Source organism: Perca flavescens, chromosome 17 (genome assembly GCF_004354835.1).
Source record: "Perca flavescens isolate YP-PL-M2 chromosome 17, PFLA_1.0, whole genome shotgun sequence".
Classification (NCBI taxonomy): domain Eukaryota; kingdom Metazoa; phylum Chordata; class Actinopteri; order Perciformes; family Percidae; genus Perca; species Perca flavescens.
The window spans coordinates 15,132,130-15,148,302 of NC_041347.1; the positions used below are offsets into that span (position 1 = coordinate 15,132,130).

At 41.5% G+C, this 16,173-nt stretch overlaps 1 protein-coding gene across 2 annotated transcripts; it reads right to left on the minus strand.

The window, feature by feature from the left end:
- Nucleotides 1-845: 845 nt before the first annotated feature.
- On the minus strand, nt 846-15,866 carry map3k4 (mitogen-activated protein kinase kinase kinase 4). 2 transcript variants are annotated; one of them, XM_028603419.1, is made up of 25 exons: nt 14,430-15,866; nt 11,454-11,714; nt 10,836-10,988; nt 10,555-10,712; nt 10,297-10,413; nt 10,094-10,193; nt 9,859-9,942; nt 9,491-9,760; nt 9,258-9,407; nt 8,701-8,862; nt 8,314-8,447; nt 7,559-7,637; nt 7,356-7,434; nt 6,685-6,778; nt 6,222-6,344; nt 4,592-4,692; nt 4,417-4,497; nt 4,120-4,311; nt 3,960-4,030; nt 3,749-3,865; nt 3,503-3,662; nt 3,266-3,388; nt 2,803-2,909; nt 1,918-2,097; nt 846-1,726 (listed from the first exon to the last, which is right to left on the minus strand). In XM_028603419.1, exons 1-25 carry the CDS (start codon nt 15,849-15,851, stop codon nt 1,706-1,708), a joined length of 4,539 nt encoding a protein of 1,512 aa, XP_028459220.1. In that variant the 5' UTR covers nt 15,852-15,866; the 3' UTR covers nt 846-1,705. The 2 variants fall into 2 exon arrangements, with proteins under 2 accessions (XP_028459220.1, XP_028459221.1); XM_028603420.1 differs by lacking the exon at nt 6,222-6,344.
- Between the last annotated feature and the right edge of the window lie 307 nt (nt 15,867-16,173).

Consider the following 16,173-nt stretch of genomic DNA (forward strand, 5'->3'; position numbering starts at 1 on the left):
CCCTATGTTCCAGTAGAAATACATGAAGCAGGTCATCTGAAAAAATCCACCACTCCCTGTTCAGATGCACCAATCAGGACAAGGGGGGTTGTCTAACTGTGTGTCAATCACTGCTCATGCACACACACATTCATTCTCCCTTGTGTGGGTAGGGGCTCAGGAGACCATTTTGGGCTTTAGCAGAAAGGGGGGAGGGACTGAGAAGTTGTCGATATTCAAATTTTTTGGATAAGGCCTGGATCTTCACAATCCTACCTACGGCACCTTTAAGGACAGCAATTTCACAACCTGGTTATCCAACAGTTGTCTTATAAAGGGCTTCTAACTGATCCATAAAGCATTAGTAAATGATGTTTACCATTAAAGCCATTAGTTACAACTTATAAACACTTTATAAAGGATGCCTTATTATAACAAAGTTCATACACTGTTGTGAGAATAGATTTTCAGTGTTCTGAAAATAATTTGTATTCAATGAACGCAAAATGAGAAAAACTAAGTAAATAAGGAGGTTTCTCGAAGCTCAGAGCGTCATCTTTGCAAGCTTCTGACACAACAGTAATCACTAATTGTGACACCTGAAACTTTTGTCTTAACGCTATACTTCGAAAGCTCAAGAGGTCAGATCATAAAAACTGGACAGTGCCAGGCAGCTTGTGTTTAACTTGATTTGGACAATGTAGCACAACAACATGAGACAATATTAAGCCGCTAATAAGAATGCACATATTTCAATGCGGTTAAGAAAGATTTTACAGTCAACTCAAAAAGAAACAACCTACCTATTTGATAGTAATGTAATAATAAATGGCATTTTTATGATGGAAGAACACAAACACATTTCATTAAAAAAACAAAACGATTGGTTTATTAATATTGTTTGTACATAGCAAACACTGTAAGAGCAGCAGAGGACCAGAAGTTGTGGTGTGTGTCAGTGTCTGTGTTTGGTTGTGTAGATGTTTTGTGTTCAGCAGCAGGGAGGGAGAGCATGCCCCATTACGCTCCAGTCACATCAACAGCTCTTCACTGGCAGTGACCAGTAGACTTGAACATTGCTCCAACTTGACCTTAACTCCTCAGCAAAGGCAAAGAAAAATACATTTAAAAAAATCCTTCCTAGTGCCAAATGACAAGTGATAAATTAATTTGAATATTTGGATGGTGTTCATTTCATAAAGGTGAACCAGCGTCTCCTTCCATTCAGCAAGGCTTACCACACCTTTTTCAGTCTCAAGGGCAACTGAAATAAGATTGCTCCCTCCTCTACACAACTGCCCCTTGGGGTAAACAGTTTAAAAGTGCCATAGATTTTGCCCCCACCCCACCCATCCCCTCCCATTTGTTTAAAAAAAAATTCCTCAATGCCTTTTGAGAAGGTCTCTTCACCAGTGAGAACAAATGTGGCAATAGTTACTTTTATAATATTGTTTATACAAGAATTAAAGCCAATCCTATTCTTACAGTATGTACAGTCCCACCCCTGCCCCTCCTCCCCCCAGTCCATGGGTACATAAAGACACAACCCTATACCCCATAGGTCCAGGTGTCCTCTGAAATGATATTGTATCAGTTCCTCAGTTTAACTCCATGTGCCTTCAGCTGTAACTTCCTCTTCTCCGCGTCCAGTTCTTTTTTCTTTTGCCAACAGCATGTACAGTAGTGCTTTCATTTGTAAACGTAAAAGCTGCAGAGGAAGGTCCATTCACTCTTCATCCGTACAAACCTGAAACATACAAGAGATGAAGAAGCTTTCATGGGAAATTGTTGGATGACCAGTTTAGCCATCCGTAAACAATCATTTTAAATAACTGAAGTATTTAGTCAAGCCATGACAGTTCACTGGTGAGAGGTTTTGTGATTAAATGTTTTTTTTTTTCTTCTTTTCTTTAAATGTATGCCATAGCAGCATCTCACCTTAACAAATGGGTGGTCGAGCAGCATGCTAGCTGTCCAGCGACGTTTGGGTTCGCTCTCCAGACAGTGCCCGAGATAGTCCTTCCCCTCTGTGCTCAGCTTCTCCGGAATGGGGGGTTTATGGCCCATGCCCACTTTGTACATGATCTGGAAGTTGTGCTCATACTCGTGCCAGGGCCTCTGCAGGTTGATATAAACTTAAGAACATCACATCATTTCCTTCTAGGTTTTTTTTTTTTTTTTTTTTTTTTTCTATTTTTTCTTTTTTTTTTACACATCTGTTCTTGGTGAAGGGAATTTCCTGAAGTCATAAGAGACCGGGGCATAATTTAAGAAGTAGTATGTGGGCATGAGGTTTTGTAACTTTTAGACAGCCATTTTAAATAACACAAACAACTACAACTTTGTCACTAATCTGGAAGAGCAGTTTTGCTAAAGCGCTACTAGCTCCACAGATTTTGTCAGATTTAAACAGCAATTTGTTGCCAAAGCATAACAGTATCTCAGCCAAATTGTCTTATTTAAAATCTGCTTGTTTTAACACAAAGAAAATGGAAATTTAAACTTTACTTGATATAAATGTACATTCAATTTCACTTGAATGGACTAAAACATAAATCAATGCATGTGGAAGCCACAGCTGATCCACAACGCGTCTCTCGTTTGTAATAATAATAACTAGAGATGGTCCGATACCGATACTGGTATCGGTATCAGACCATCTCTAATTATAACAGAGCAACAATAACCTAAGACAATAAGCATTTCCGTCTTATTTACAGCATGGTATACTTGCAGCACAGAAAGATCCCTGAATAAGATACAAGCCAATGTAGCTTATAAGGATCTATGAGTAAGGCAAAACACTTTCCTATCACTCCTTACCTTTCCAGTCACCATCTCAATGAGAACGCAGCCCAAACTCCAGATGTCTGCTGCTCGTCCATGGCCTTCACCCTTTGCTCTGGTGATGACTTCAGGTGCCATGTATGCTGATTAAGACAGAAAATAATTAAACACTAGAATTTATTAAAATCAGTGATACAATAATATGCAGGCTTGAGAAATATATTTGTGTATAATTCCACACGGACAATGGGAAATATGTTTGATGTAAAAACGTGTACAAGACAGTAAACAAAAAATAAAATAAAACGAAGATTGTTGTATCCATTACACAAGTTACAGAAAGGGTTTCAAAGGACACCACGACTACACAAGAACACACTTTTGTAAGAAATCACAGCATGTGGATGGACATCCATTGGTGAAAGGGGGAAAAAAAAGCAAACATCAAGCCACAGTGACCCCTGGTGGTGGCATGCAGACACAAAATATAATTTCTTACCTGCTGTTCCCAGTGTGCTGTTCACCTCCCCTGGCATGGTGTGAGTGTTGTTCCTTAACTTGACTGAACAGCCAAAGTCACCCAGCTTAATCAGACCCGATGATGTCAAAAAAATGTTGGCTCCTGATATAAAAAAGAAGAAGGAAACAGAGACAGAATGCACAGTAGGTAAATGAATACCGAGTTAAGTCTGGATTTCCTGCACTTCCGATAAGAAAAAGAAAATGTGACACTGACCTTTGATATCTCGGTGGACAATGCCGTGTTCATGGAGGACATTGATGGCTGTAGTGATCTGTTTACTATAGAGCCTGATGACATGTTCCTGCAGGCCCAGTCTGGACACCTCCTCCAGAGTGCCCTCATCACAGTACTCCATGAAGATGTACATCTCCTCCTAGAGGTGAGTGCATGAACATTTAGACCAAACTGCTTCAGTACGCACCAATAATGCCTGGACCCACGGAAACGCGTGCCTCTTACCCTGTGGAGCTCGACTCCAAAGTATCGCACCAGGTTTGGGTGTTTAATGCCTTCAAATATTTTGAGCTCATCTGCAGTCTCCTTGATTGTTTTGTGATCGTTCGGCTGGAATCGGATCTGGTTGAAAAAATTAAAAGTAAAATGTTACCGCTACCTGCAGCTCTTAGGATTACTTTGAATACCATTTAATTGATCTTGCTGGAGCACATACCTCCTTCATGGCCATTAGTTCACCAGTGTCAACGTTGATGCAGGTGTACACCTTTCCATACTGGCCTTCACCTATTATGATACACACAAACATTACATCCTGTAGGTGCGTTGCGAATCATACACGCATCATAGCAAAAGCAGTCAGTGGGTAGCTGTACCTATCTTGTTGCCCCTCTGCCACTTGAATGTCACCTTCCTGAGCCCAACGTGCATGACGTTGTCGTAGGACTTTGGTGTGTGACACACTTGGCCGATGATGTTGCGTTGCTTCATCACAGCGTAGCGTTTGTCCTCAAACTTGCGTATGGAGCGACGGACTGACTCCATGGGGCTTTGCCGTGCTGCTGTGTCTGAGATGGGAGTCAGGAAACAGGATTTATTATTAACGTTATGGAAGGCATTCCCAATTGTATGTTTTAGTCAATCCAATGTGCCTCATCCCTCAACAATCTCACCCTTGGACTGGCTGATAAAGGTGCGGAGCTCCCAGCTTCGACGAGCAGCGCTGTTAGGGTCTCCCTTAGGGTAGGAGGGTTCTGGAGGAAGAAATCACAAGAGAAAATTCAGCCAGTAGGAACAATTAATATGCACAATGTGGATCAAACAATGCACAGTACTGAATGCACCCACCTTCTCTGTCCTCTGTGGGGCTGGAGTGGCGGCTCAGAGATTTGAAATGTAACTCTGCTGCAACCGACGACAGACGGTCATTCTCATGGTAACTGGATCCCCTGCAGGAGCATGGAAGAAACTGATGCAATTGTGGTTCAATCAAAACCTACTGATTCAGATAGTATGTTTCAGTCTGGGAGTTTCTCCATTTATGGACAATTTAAAGATCAACGCAGAGTACAATCTCTTATGCCAAGACCACTTTATTTTTATGCTCTTAAAATGGGTTATGTGAGTATGCTCTTGATAAAACTACATACACTTAGTCCTTTATCATTAATTAATTGTGGAAAATGTTGAAGTACAGGCCACTGCTTCCTTAAAGCATCTTAATGATATGAGACACATTGACTTGCAAAGGGAGAGAGATAATCTTCAACTTGAGACGCTATTAGGACAAATGTCAGACTTAAAATGAAAATGACATTAAAAAAAACTGTAAACTATATAAAGAATCCAACCAATCAAATACTACCCAATTCTATCCTCGACAGCCAGTATTAGGGTTTCAAGATAATATATTAAAAAAAACTGATAAAACCTTTCAAGTGAAGCACTCATTGATCCTCAGTCTGCCTTTTAAAACCCATTAACAGTTCAGCATGCATCAGAGTCATTATACAGCTCACACACATTTGAAGGTTAGATCTCTAGAGTGCATGTTCAGATTTCAAAAGTGTGTGCTTTCTGGCTTATTTGTGTGTACAAAAAAGCCAAAACCATCAAAGCAAGAATGATGTTAATAGCACTAAAAAGCAGAATAGCATAGCCCACTCTTTCATTGAGGTAGTGTGTGTGTGTTTTTTTTTTTTTCCTCACACCATGCACAACAATCACCGTCTCTTCCTTTGACCAGTAACAAGACTTGTGGAAGGCCTTTTGTCTGATTTGGTGAAATTAAGCAGGGCTTGTAAATGGTACATTAACACTTCTAAGGCTGCAAATACAGCTAATTAAGTCCATCCAGAGTTTTGTTCAATTAAATTGATTTACTTTTGTACCTGCAGCATCAAAGCCTTTAAAAATAATTTTTTTCAAGTACAATTACATTTCAGGTAGAATGTGAAGGGAAATGCCTCATTATTTAAGTGAAGTTAATTTTCTGTCGTCCAAGCATCCACAAACATCAATATATATATAAACATAAACTAAAACTTCTCTTAGACAAAAAAAAAGATTGATGCTAGATGTAAAAAGCCTGGAAATGGGAGACTGACTTTTTTTTAATATGATATCTGTCGAAATATCTAAATTTATAGCGTTTGTTTGGATGCAATCGGAAGGCTAAAAGCAGAAAATGAGCAATCTTCCAATAAAAGGTATAAATCAAAGCAAAAAACCTAATGGAATAAAAACAAGTACAATATAAAATGTATCCCTCTGTAAGAGCGCCATCGTATTGGCAGTGTTTCATTCTTTCCCTCTTTTGAAATTCAGGGCCCGTAAGATTGCTAATCTTGAGCGTGAAGCATATTTTCCTTCAATTTCCAGAAGCCGTATCAAAAAGAATTTGTGATGGCTATTGTTATTGTATCTGAAGCTGTGCTTTGATAGCAGCTTCTACCAGGTGACTTGAGGGCAAGGCTACCTGACATCACAGGGGCTGCTGCTGGGTGCTTTGGTGTGGCTGTGTTCCCCAGGGCCCTGAGGGACGGGGCGAGGGCCGTTGGGGAAAAGCTGGTTCCGGAGGTCGCAGGGGAGACTTCGAGAGCTGTGTGGTGAAAAAACAAACTGAGGAGCTCTGACTTGGGAGGTAAAGTGGCTTGAGAGGGATGTGTGTGGATAGGTTTGTGTGTGGGACTGGGTGGCTGGTTGAGGGACAGACGCACACACTCTCTCATTCAGACACTTTATAAAATAAAACACTGACATACTTAGAGCATACACATACAAAACACACAGCATCACACACAAGCTCAACAACTCCAGAGCAAAAACATCAGTAGGCATACACAGCAAAGGTGATGAGGCACGATGAGCCATGCAGGAAAGAGTAATAAAACACAGAAGGCACGCAGATTATTGGAAAAGCTTGAACTCTAACCACCTACCTGAAACCTTCAGCATTTGGGATGAACAGATTGGGATTTGGTGGGTCACTATGGCAGCGAGGGACCTTTACAGGACGAGGACTATTCCTAGGAGCTGAAAAGAAAAACACCCAATTCTTTATTTAGTCACGCCACCCAAAAAAGGAAACCTTGTTTGTAGGTTTTGAGAAATCTAAACACTACTTTTGTATGGCATTAATCAGCAGGAACATGGAACATTCTGCAGTTGGTCTGGTTTTAATCAATTATAAAAAAAAAAAAAAAAAAAAGAAAAGAAAAGAAGAACTTCTCTTTTTTTAAAATCAGGAAAGGTTTCCTGAGCAAAATGTGCTCTTTTTCAGTAACACCCAGATTCACAGTTATAATCGTGCATTTTCACACCGGCCTAGGGCAACCACAGTTTTCTGCTGTTGGCCACTGAGGAGCAGCATGAAGTTGCTTTAAGGAGCCTGATTAATCAGATGAGGTTAGTCAGACCAACAAACTTCAGGCCATGCTTCTTTTATTCTACGGGAATTGAATTGTTACTTCAGTGCCTTTGTGCCTGCTTTGTGTTAAAAGCCCTTCCCCATGACACCCAGGTTATAAAACTAGCAACAGAATGTAAACACCGAAACAGATCCTGAACTCCAAAAATGGAAGTCGCCAACAGTTAGCATCACAGATCTTACCAATGTACAGGCCGGTGACTGGGCTATGAGGTTTTCCAATCACATGTCCTATACATTCATTCATCAAAGCTTGTAAATTCTGCAGAAAGACAACATTTCATTTGTAAATTCAGTCAATAGATAACAAATACATCATATTCGAAATGCATGCTTGTTGTGCAATTTGTAGGAAACGACGAAGAGAAGAAAACATTCAATTTTACCAGGAAGTCATCCTCTGGCAAGGCTGATATAAAGGCAGGTTCGATAGCCTGAAGGAAATCAAAACCCTGAGTCGCCCACCTGTAAGTTCAACATGGCAGTTAATCAGTGTGTCCCAAAACTTCACTCACACTGTACTGTGCTGGTAAACGTGGAGTGTGTATGGTTTGCAGTTGTATTTCATGAAATAACCTAAAGGCTTACCTATGTTATCAGAGTACAATTTCTTTTTTAATAATTATTATTTTTGTATTAGAATTGATTGTCCACCTCAGTGGAAATTTGCCTTTGGCTTCTTCAAAAATCTTGCCATGCTACCAAAAGCTCTTGACAAAGAGGGCTAAAACAACATAGAAGATAGATATATCTGGTTTTACATTTAATAGTTCTAACAATACAGCAGACAAAAAAACCTATTTTAATTACTATGAACTTGTACTGTAAGAAACAAAAAAAGCTTTTCTCTGTCTAAGTCTGCAGTTTGTTTAAGAACATTGTTTGTTACCTTTTTTATCCGAGATTATGGCACTAGTAGGACTGCTTATTGATTAGTGAGATTAATGCCCAACCAGGGTGCCTGGCTTCCACTCTCTTTGCAGCAATGCTACAAAAAGCATCCCTGAGCAACGTACCTAAACCCTTAAATGTTGCCTCAGGAACACCACACTGCGCTCAACCAGAGGGCAAAAAGACAGAAGGTGACAGAAGAACTTAAAAATGTATGTGAATGCTCCATTGATAGAAGGTAAGGCCTTACCTGGGCTTGGTGCCCCTGCCACTCTCACATTTGGTCAGGACATAGGTCATCCATTTGCGGGCAAATGTTATGTAGCGTTCCCCAATCCTTTGCCTGAACTCCCCTGACATCAGGCGCACCACTTCCTTGTGGTACTATAAATAACAAAAAGAGTATATTTAGAATTACTGCCTCAACGTCCCCTCACCTAAAGACTTTGCAATTCATTCAGTCCTCATGTAGCTTTATTGTCCTTGTGCAAAATATAACCCATAACTACACCAACACTATTAGACTAATTGTTGCTAAATTGTGGACAAGAAATGTCTGAGTAGAAGAAGGGATAGAGTAGATGTGCAGCATCTTAAGCATGAGCTTCTTTGAAAACATACACTGTGTAACAGTTACCTCGAAGGCAAAATTGTAGCCCTGTATCATTGCCTCCCTGTAGTACTGATGCAGAGTGGCTGACTCGGACTCCTCCACCTCTGCCTCAAACTCTGTAGTGAACATGTACTCCACTCGGTCGATGGCAGTGCTGATCTTAATGCAGAGCTGTAGTGCCTCGTCCTGTGGTAGGAGAGAGAAAGATGGGGAGAAGAAAGAGTTGTATTATGATTATTATTTTCTAATAAAAAGGTTCTTCAGAAAACCAAAAAGTCAAAGCGATCAGTGAGAGCATTTAAAACTTAAAACTGCATCATTTTGAAAAATGACATGTTGTAGTGTGGCTCTGAATTTAACAGATGCAAGTTTAGTGACTTTCCCTTTGAGAATTACTTCTAAAATCTGGCCTGATAGTGGCCTGTTTTTTGTTTTTTAGGTAACAAAGTGAAAATTCAGGGTAACTGACAGCATAAGCAGAGGATATTAGGACACCAAGATGCACCGGTCTTTTAGCAACAACACAAAATAAACAAGTGTTTTAACAGGTTATAAATTATAGCGTGTGGTTATATAAGTACCTTGAGCTCCTCCAGCGCACTTGCGATGAGAGGCTGACTAGATGTTTGTTCCCGGCTAAGAGTGAGCACATCCTCCATGGATTGTTGAAAGGCCTTTCGCTGGGCCACCAGATGAGCTGACTGCATCACTATCAAGAGCATGTTTTCCACCTGAAAGCACATTGGACCAGTGGAAGGCTTGTAAACACCGGACACACTCAGACACACAGATTTAATTAAAAATGGTCACATACCTTCATGGCTCTTAAAGTGTCAACAGTTTCCATCTGGGGGACCAGTTTGAGCAGCTCTCCGTCCCACTGAGCCCAATCAGAATCAGTAGTGCAGTCCCCAGCTCCGTGTTTACTCATGAGAAGGTAGGCATCATCCTCTGCAATTTCATCGGGCTCTTTGGAGCAGTCTTTGCCAGCAGCGGCATTGAGAAGCTGCAGGATGAGAGGCCGCTGATCCATCAAGCCACAGGGGACAAAAACTTGCAGCTCCTCCAAGCCTGGAATCTGAACCTAGATGTAGAAGGAGGTGGTTAAACGGGTTCTTAAGTGACCTGAGGACAGAAAAGAAAGATCAGACGTGTGTGAAATTAACAGAAAAGCAAACGCACCTTGACATAGCTTCCCTTCTTCAGTGCCTCCAGGAAACAAGTCACCCCGTTAGTGATACTGAAAACTGCAGCAACTTCTAAGTCCTGCACAGAGGGAATCAAACAAAGTGTGTGTCAGAAGAACACACAGTCCCAGTTCTTCGGTCAGCAGAGAAAACAGGGTCACAGATAAAAGTCAGTACTGTTGTAGCTTTCTATTTCAAGGGAGTGAAAACTCTTTACTGCTGTCTCTCACCTTGCGAAGCATTTTGGCAAAGCCCAGAGCCTTTGAAGCTCGTTCCCTGGCCTCGTGGAACAGCTCTTTAAGTGATCGACTAGTCTCGATAACTGACCGCCTTCAAGAATCAAAAAAGTGCAATGTTTAAAAACAAGAAAAACAATTATTAACACTGACTGAAACAGAAATCAAATAATGATGTTATCCCCCCACCCCCTAACCTGATCTCATCTGAGGCGGTGCTGTCATCTGCACATTCCCAGAATTCATTACCACTCTTTTGCAGGCCAGCATCAAGGAACTCTCCAGTGGATTTAAGCAGCATCCCAGCAATATCACTGCAAAGAGCAGAATAGTCCTTAGTTTCACATAAATCATTAGTAACATTCACATCGAAACAGGTTTTCCTTGCTGTAATCATTCCAGATTAACTTCAGAAATTGTGATCCTATCCTTAGACGAACAGGTAAGTGACTCACCAGAAAAGCTTGCCAGACTGGGCCTCCCCTCCACGGATGTAAGGAGTGATGACCTTGGTGAAGTGCCACTCCTCCTCTAACAGGTTCTTTAAGCTGTGAGAGGCCTGAGGCAGCTGCTGCAACATCTGGATCCAGCTGTGCATGTAGTCAAAGTAGACCTACAAAAACAGCGACAGATGTTGGATAACCACAACTTACATTTCAATAATGCATACATTCACGAGACTTTCTCTACAATGATTATATAAATTTAAACTTTGTAACTGGAAGTAGAGTCTTACCTCGAGCATCTTGTGAAGGTCCTCTTCAAACTCATCAATATTGGCATTTGTCTGCAAGCCCTGAGCATCAGTCACCACGCCTTGCAGCATGAACTGATAATACTGCTTCATCAGAAGACCACCTTTAAGAACCTCCTTACACTCACGTACCAACTGCAGAGCACAAACAACACATGTAAATTAGCACATATATATGACTTACCTGTCATGTAATACATGTATAAGTCTTCAAGGATAGTTCTGGCCAGTACAATGGTAACAATAGTTATTTCAATATTTGTTTCTTTAAGACAAAATTAAAAGGTAGAATATGTAGTGACCCTAATCGTTTATTTGATAATCTATACAGACAGACAATCATTTTGTGTACCTATGGAAAGTACACGTTTAGGCTACTGGTTCTAACAATAGCGTATGTGTTTTCAGGCCACACCATATGATTGGTCACTTTCATTTGAGCGAAATAAGCAAGCATGCAATGGAAATAAGATATACTGTATGTTAGTTAGACACATTCAGTCATTCAGCATGAGCAGTGAAGCCCGTATAGAATAGTCACTGAAAAACTAAACAACAAAATTTCTAACGCTAAAGTGAGTGTTTACACATGCTGCTTGCCTGTTTGATACTGAGCAGTGAGGGCTCTCCAGCAGGCCTCTGTTCAAGTCGCAGTTTAAGGCATTCGTGAATGACGTTGAGAAGGACTCTGCACAGCACAAGGAACGCCGGTCGAAAGGATGGGAGGTCCATGTCCAGCAAATCCTCCCAGGAAACCTGGTCGGCTCCGAGCTCTGGATGAGCCGGACCACTGCAGGACACATGGCGCGACAGCTCTGGCAGGTAATCACTGTACAGCATGGGGTCTGGGAAGTCTGCAAACTGCAGGTGGAAGATCCTTTGAAGTTAATTCAGCATGTCTTATGGAACCATGGCTGTTATATTAACTGAGTCAACAGTTGGCTTCATAATAAATTCAAAGTTGTTTTTTATTTTGTTTCACTATTTACTAAATGACATTCATTGCTGACCAATCTCAGAGAGGCATCTGCAAAGATCCATCCCTTTTAGATTGCACGCCATTACCAAAAACCTTTGACTAGCAAAGAAAGATCATCACAAATCAGCATTCCAAGACATGTTCAGTTCCTCACTGTACATTTCTAGGTGGAGGTCAGTGTCTGAACCTCCCTAAAACACTCCATGAAATGATCAGAGCTAACCATTTCCAACACCTAGATGAGCTGATTATCCATTTTCCATTATCCAAAAAACTCAATAACAATCTTTACTGCTTTTTTTGTCATTTAGTAGCTTGTGTTTACATATCCTCTGTTGTTTATAGACTAGGCTTCTTGTAAGCTGCAAATGCCTTTTCTTCCAGTGCTTAATTAAATTTCAAACATTTGCACTCAACAGGCAGTTGGACTGCTTTTGCGCTCCACTTTACAGCAATGCAAGACAGCAGTGAAGTGTATTACCATTATAAATGTAATATGACACTTATTTAATGTCAAATATGTTGTTTTACATAAATTAGCACAAATGTAGAAGCACATCACATTGCATTTCACCACACATAGTACTGATTTAAGCTATGTGATGAAAAAATCTCTGAATTCTTATTTTATTCAATTACTACTTACAATACTATTTACTTCTACAGTGTGCCCTTTGTTTTCGCATATTGACAGTGTTTCCTCTATGTTGATTTTATTGTGGCAGTGCGCCATGGCAACATTTCTTCCGCCACACTATCAGAAATAGGGCAGACGCACAATAGTCAAGGTCGCCTTTTAAATGATCCTGCCAACATAATGCACCCCCCGTTGGCTGCCACTCACATTGCAATTTAACAACAAGTAGAACTATTCAGAGGATACTGGGCCCGTCCAGTTTAACTCCACATACTATTGTGTTGATGTAGTTTATTATTATTATTATTAAACGACCAGCTCCACCAAAAACGTCACCGCGGGAGATGGCTTTGAAACGCAGACAACAAAATTAAGGTAAGAAATAAATAACTATCGCTAACATTACAAGAAACATAAACAGGCTAGCTAGCTAACGGTTATCGATCTCACGACGTGACTTTAAGACAGCGTTGTGGAGAGTGAAACGGGAGACTAGAAAAAGGCGTTCAGGTAGTGTGTTGTTAGGATGGCTACAGTAAATCATAGGCTCCTGTTATCTAAAAGATTTTCAATGTAATGGCTCAATATCTAAATGATGATCTAAATGGCAGTCCACTCTCGTCCACCGCGCTGTTTACACTAACACAGCTCTACTCTACTCTAAATAGCGAATTTTGACAAACAATATAAAACAAAAGCTATCAGTTTGTAGTCTAACTGTTTATCTTAGTTTGCCTCAAATCTTGAAATTTGGACAAATTCTTGTAAACTTAACTGCTGGCTAAACTAACCATCCTCTGCTGGAGCATCTATGGATGTATTATAAGACCAAAACAAACCAACGTGGCTACTTAATATACACGTGAATGACGCAATCTTTATGTTCACGTCTTTGTTCTTGATGATGATGCTGGTTGTATTCTGGCCCTCTAAGACCCCTGACCTAGGACTAGGTATAAATTAAGTACATTTGCAGAATGATATGGTATTAGGCCTATGCCCAATTTGTTAGGAATACCAGTTGTACCATGAAATAGGATGAGAATTGTTTTATTACAATTCTATACACCAATATTGAATAGGGTAATGAAATGGGGAGGGGTTGCTGTTCGGACAGACCTGCCCCCACTGCTAAAAGAAATCCTAAAGGAAACACTGAGTGAAGAATACTGCATTTAGTTTGATTGTTCAGCACTAGGCCATGCTCCAGGCTGTATCACTATTTTATTAACCTGAAAGTGAAATAAGCTTGCTGAAAAAGAATGCCGTCAATGATCTTGGGTCTCGTTTGTATTGTCTACGTGAAATTATCCAAAAGAAGGAAATTATTTCTGTACAAAACTAGCCAATGTAAAACAATGCAATCAATGACATTTCAGAACCATTTTGAAAAAAGCCATCACAATGTTCCAGAGCCCAAGATGACATCTTTAAATTGCTCCTTTTGTCTGACCAACAGTCCAAAATCCAAAGATTACTTATTGCTCATCAAAACTGTTGTCAATTACTTTTCTGCCAATCAACTAATTGATTTATCAATCAGTTCATCAATTATTTCAGCCCTAAACAATAGGCTACATTTTGATATATACATTTTAAACCTAATTTGTTACCTTTGTATTTGTAGTTTAATATTTGTATGTATTTGTGTAAACACTGACATCATTTAAAAGGGATGGAAAACTTGAAAGTTTAAAGACTCCCTGTAGAAAAAACTCATGAGTTTATTTCTTCTATGTGCACTTGTGTCAGACTCAGCACAAGCCTACTGAGAAAGAGAACTCTACTTGTACTACTACATGGCTTTTTTTTCCACAGCACACCAGTCAGTAAATGTTTATAATTACTGACGTAGATGTAATAATGCTATTTAGTTAATTTTAGATTAGCTTAACAATGGATTATTTAGGACAAATTATAGTAATGATTAAGTGTGGAGGTAAAGAAACAACAGCCTCACCTCCAGTGCAGGAGTGTGGCGGAGCAGCGCTGCTCTGGACCTCTGGAGAGAGCGGTCCATCAGTTTGTGCAGTCTGAGAATCAATTTACGCAGTCCCATCTGTTTCAGAGCTTTATCCACAAACGGTCTGTAGATGGCAGTAGGGCAGAATACTCCCCCTCCCGTAATGGCTTCTGCACTTCCTGCAGTAGCAGTTGGGAGAAACTCCTCTTCTGACAACAGTCGGGCAAATTTAGGAGTCAGGGAGGGAGGCAACTCTCCCTCTGCTACACATCCCAATATTCCCTCCTCCTCCTCCTCCTCCTCCTCAGCATCCCTGTCCTCTCCATCGCTTTCAGCTGTAAAAGTGGCCGTTGAGTCATTCTCCTCATCTTCCTCGTTCTCCTCTTCTTCGTTGCCACGGGAACAGCGAGGTGAAGGGATCTCAAAGACAGGCCACCCGATACGGGATAGATCACGAAGGCCCAGAACAGTGGCCATAACGCGCAGCTTCTGGTTGAGGTCCTGGGTGATATTGAGCCACAGACAGAGCGCCTGCACCCTGCCCTGGAAGTCTCGTGCTGCATACTTGTCATAGTCCTTCTGCAGGGCCTGCAAAGAGGGGTACAGTGCTTCCACAGACTCCAGCAACTCAATAACACGCTTGACCTGCTCAAATGCAAGCCGCTGGCGCTGGAGGTGCTCCCTGCAATCAGCACCAGAGCCAAGAGGCTCTGCTGCATTCATCGCTGGCGAGGGGAAGGCGCTAAAGCCCCAGGGATCTACTCCACAGTGGTTGGTCTCTGCTACAGCAGTGTACTTCTCCTCTCCGCTGACTAGATCGGGGACACTCTGATAGTCCTCCCCGATTGTTTGAGACCCTGAACACTGGGCCCCTCTCAGGCTGGCATAGTTGACCTTAAAGTGCAGCACCTCATTGATGATGTCAGGGATGGCCTGGCGGGCAGTGAAAAGAAAAAGGTCTTGGTCGCCGGTGGAGCGTCGTGCATGCCAAGCTTGCAGCTCCAACCAAATGACCTCGTTGTTGTGACCCATGAAGGCCATGTTTTCCAGGCCTCTCTGCTCCTTCTCCTTCCTCTTGGAGGACATAGATGTGAGCTTGAGCAGCAGCCGCAGAGTTTCAAAGAACTTGAGGCGATCGGCAGGACAGTCTGTCCTAGAGGTCTGGCGGTGGGTCCGGGCAATATGGGGCATAGACACAGGAAGTTTGCAACTGCTGCAGCCCAAACTCAAGTAATGCTTCCTGGGATCCAGGTTGATGGCACCAAAAGGGCTCGACTTTGAGAGTGGATCCAGCATGAAGGAGCCTTCAAAAGTCTTCTTGTGGTCTCTCTCCGTGGAGCGCAGTGTTGCCCTCTGCTTCTTGCCCTGCTTGTAGCTATGCTCCTCAGGGGCCTCCGCTGGCCTGGGACTTTCTCTCATGACAGATGGTGTAGGGTCCACTGAAATCTGTTGAGATGCATTTTCCACTGGATTGGCCTGCCTGTCAACATTTAATGATATCAGGGCAAAGACAGACAGGACAAACTATCAACATGGGTTGCTTTGCATCTTTAAAATAAGCACTGTTACCTGGAGGTGATGTTAACAGACAAACTATCAACATGGGTTGCTTTGCATCTTTAAAATAAGCACTGTTACCTGGAGGTGATGTTAACAGCAAGCCAACGCTTTGGCAAACTTAAAACTATTTCAGTCCTAACATAGCAAAACCAAAGAAATGTGTGTGCATGGTCCAATAGTG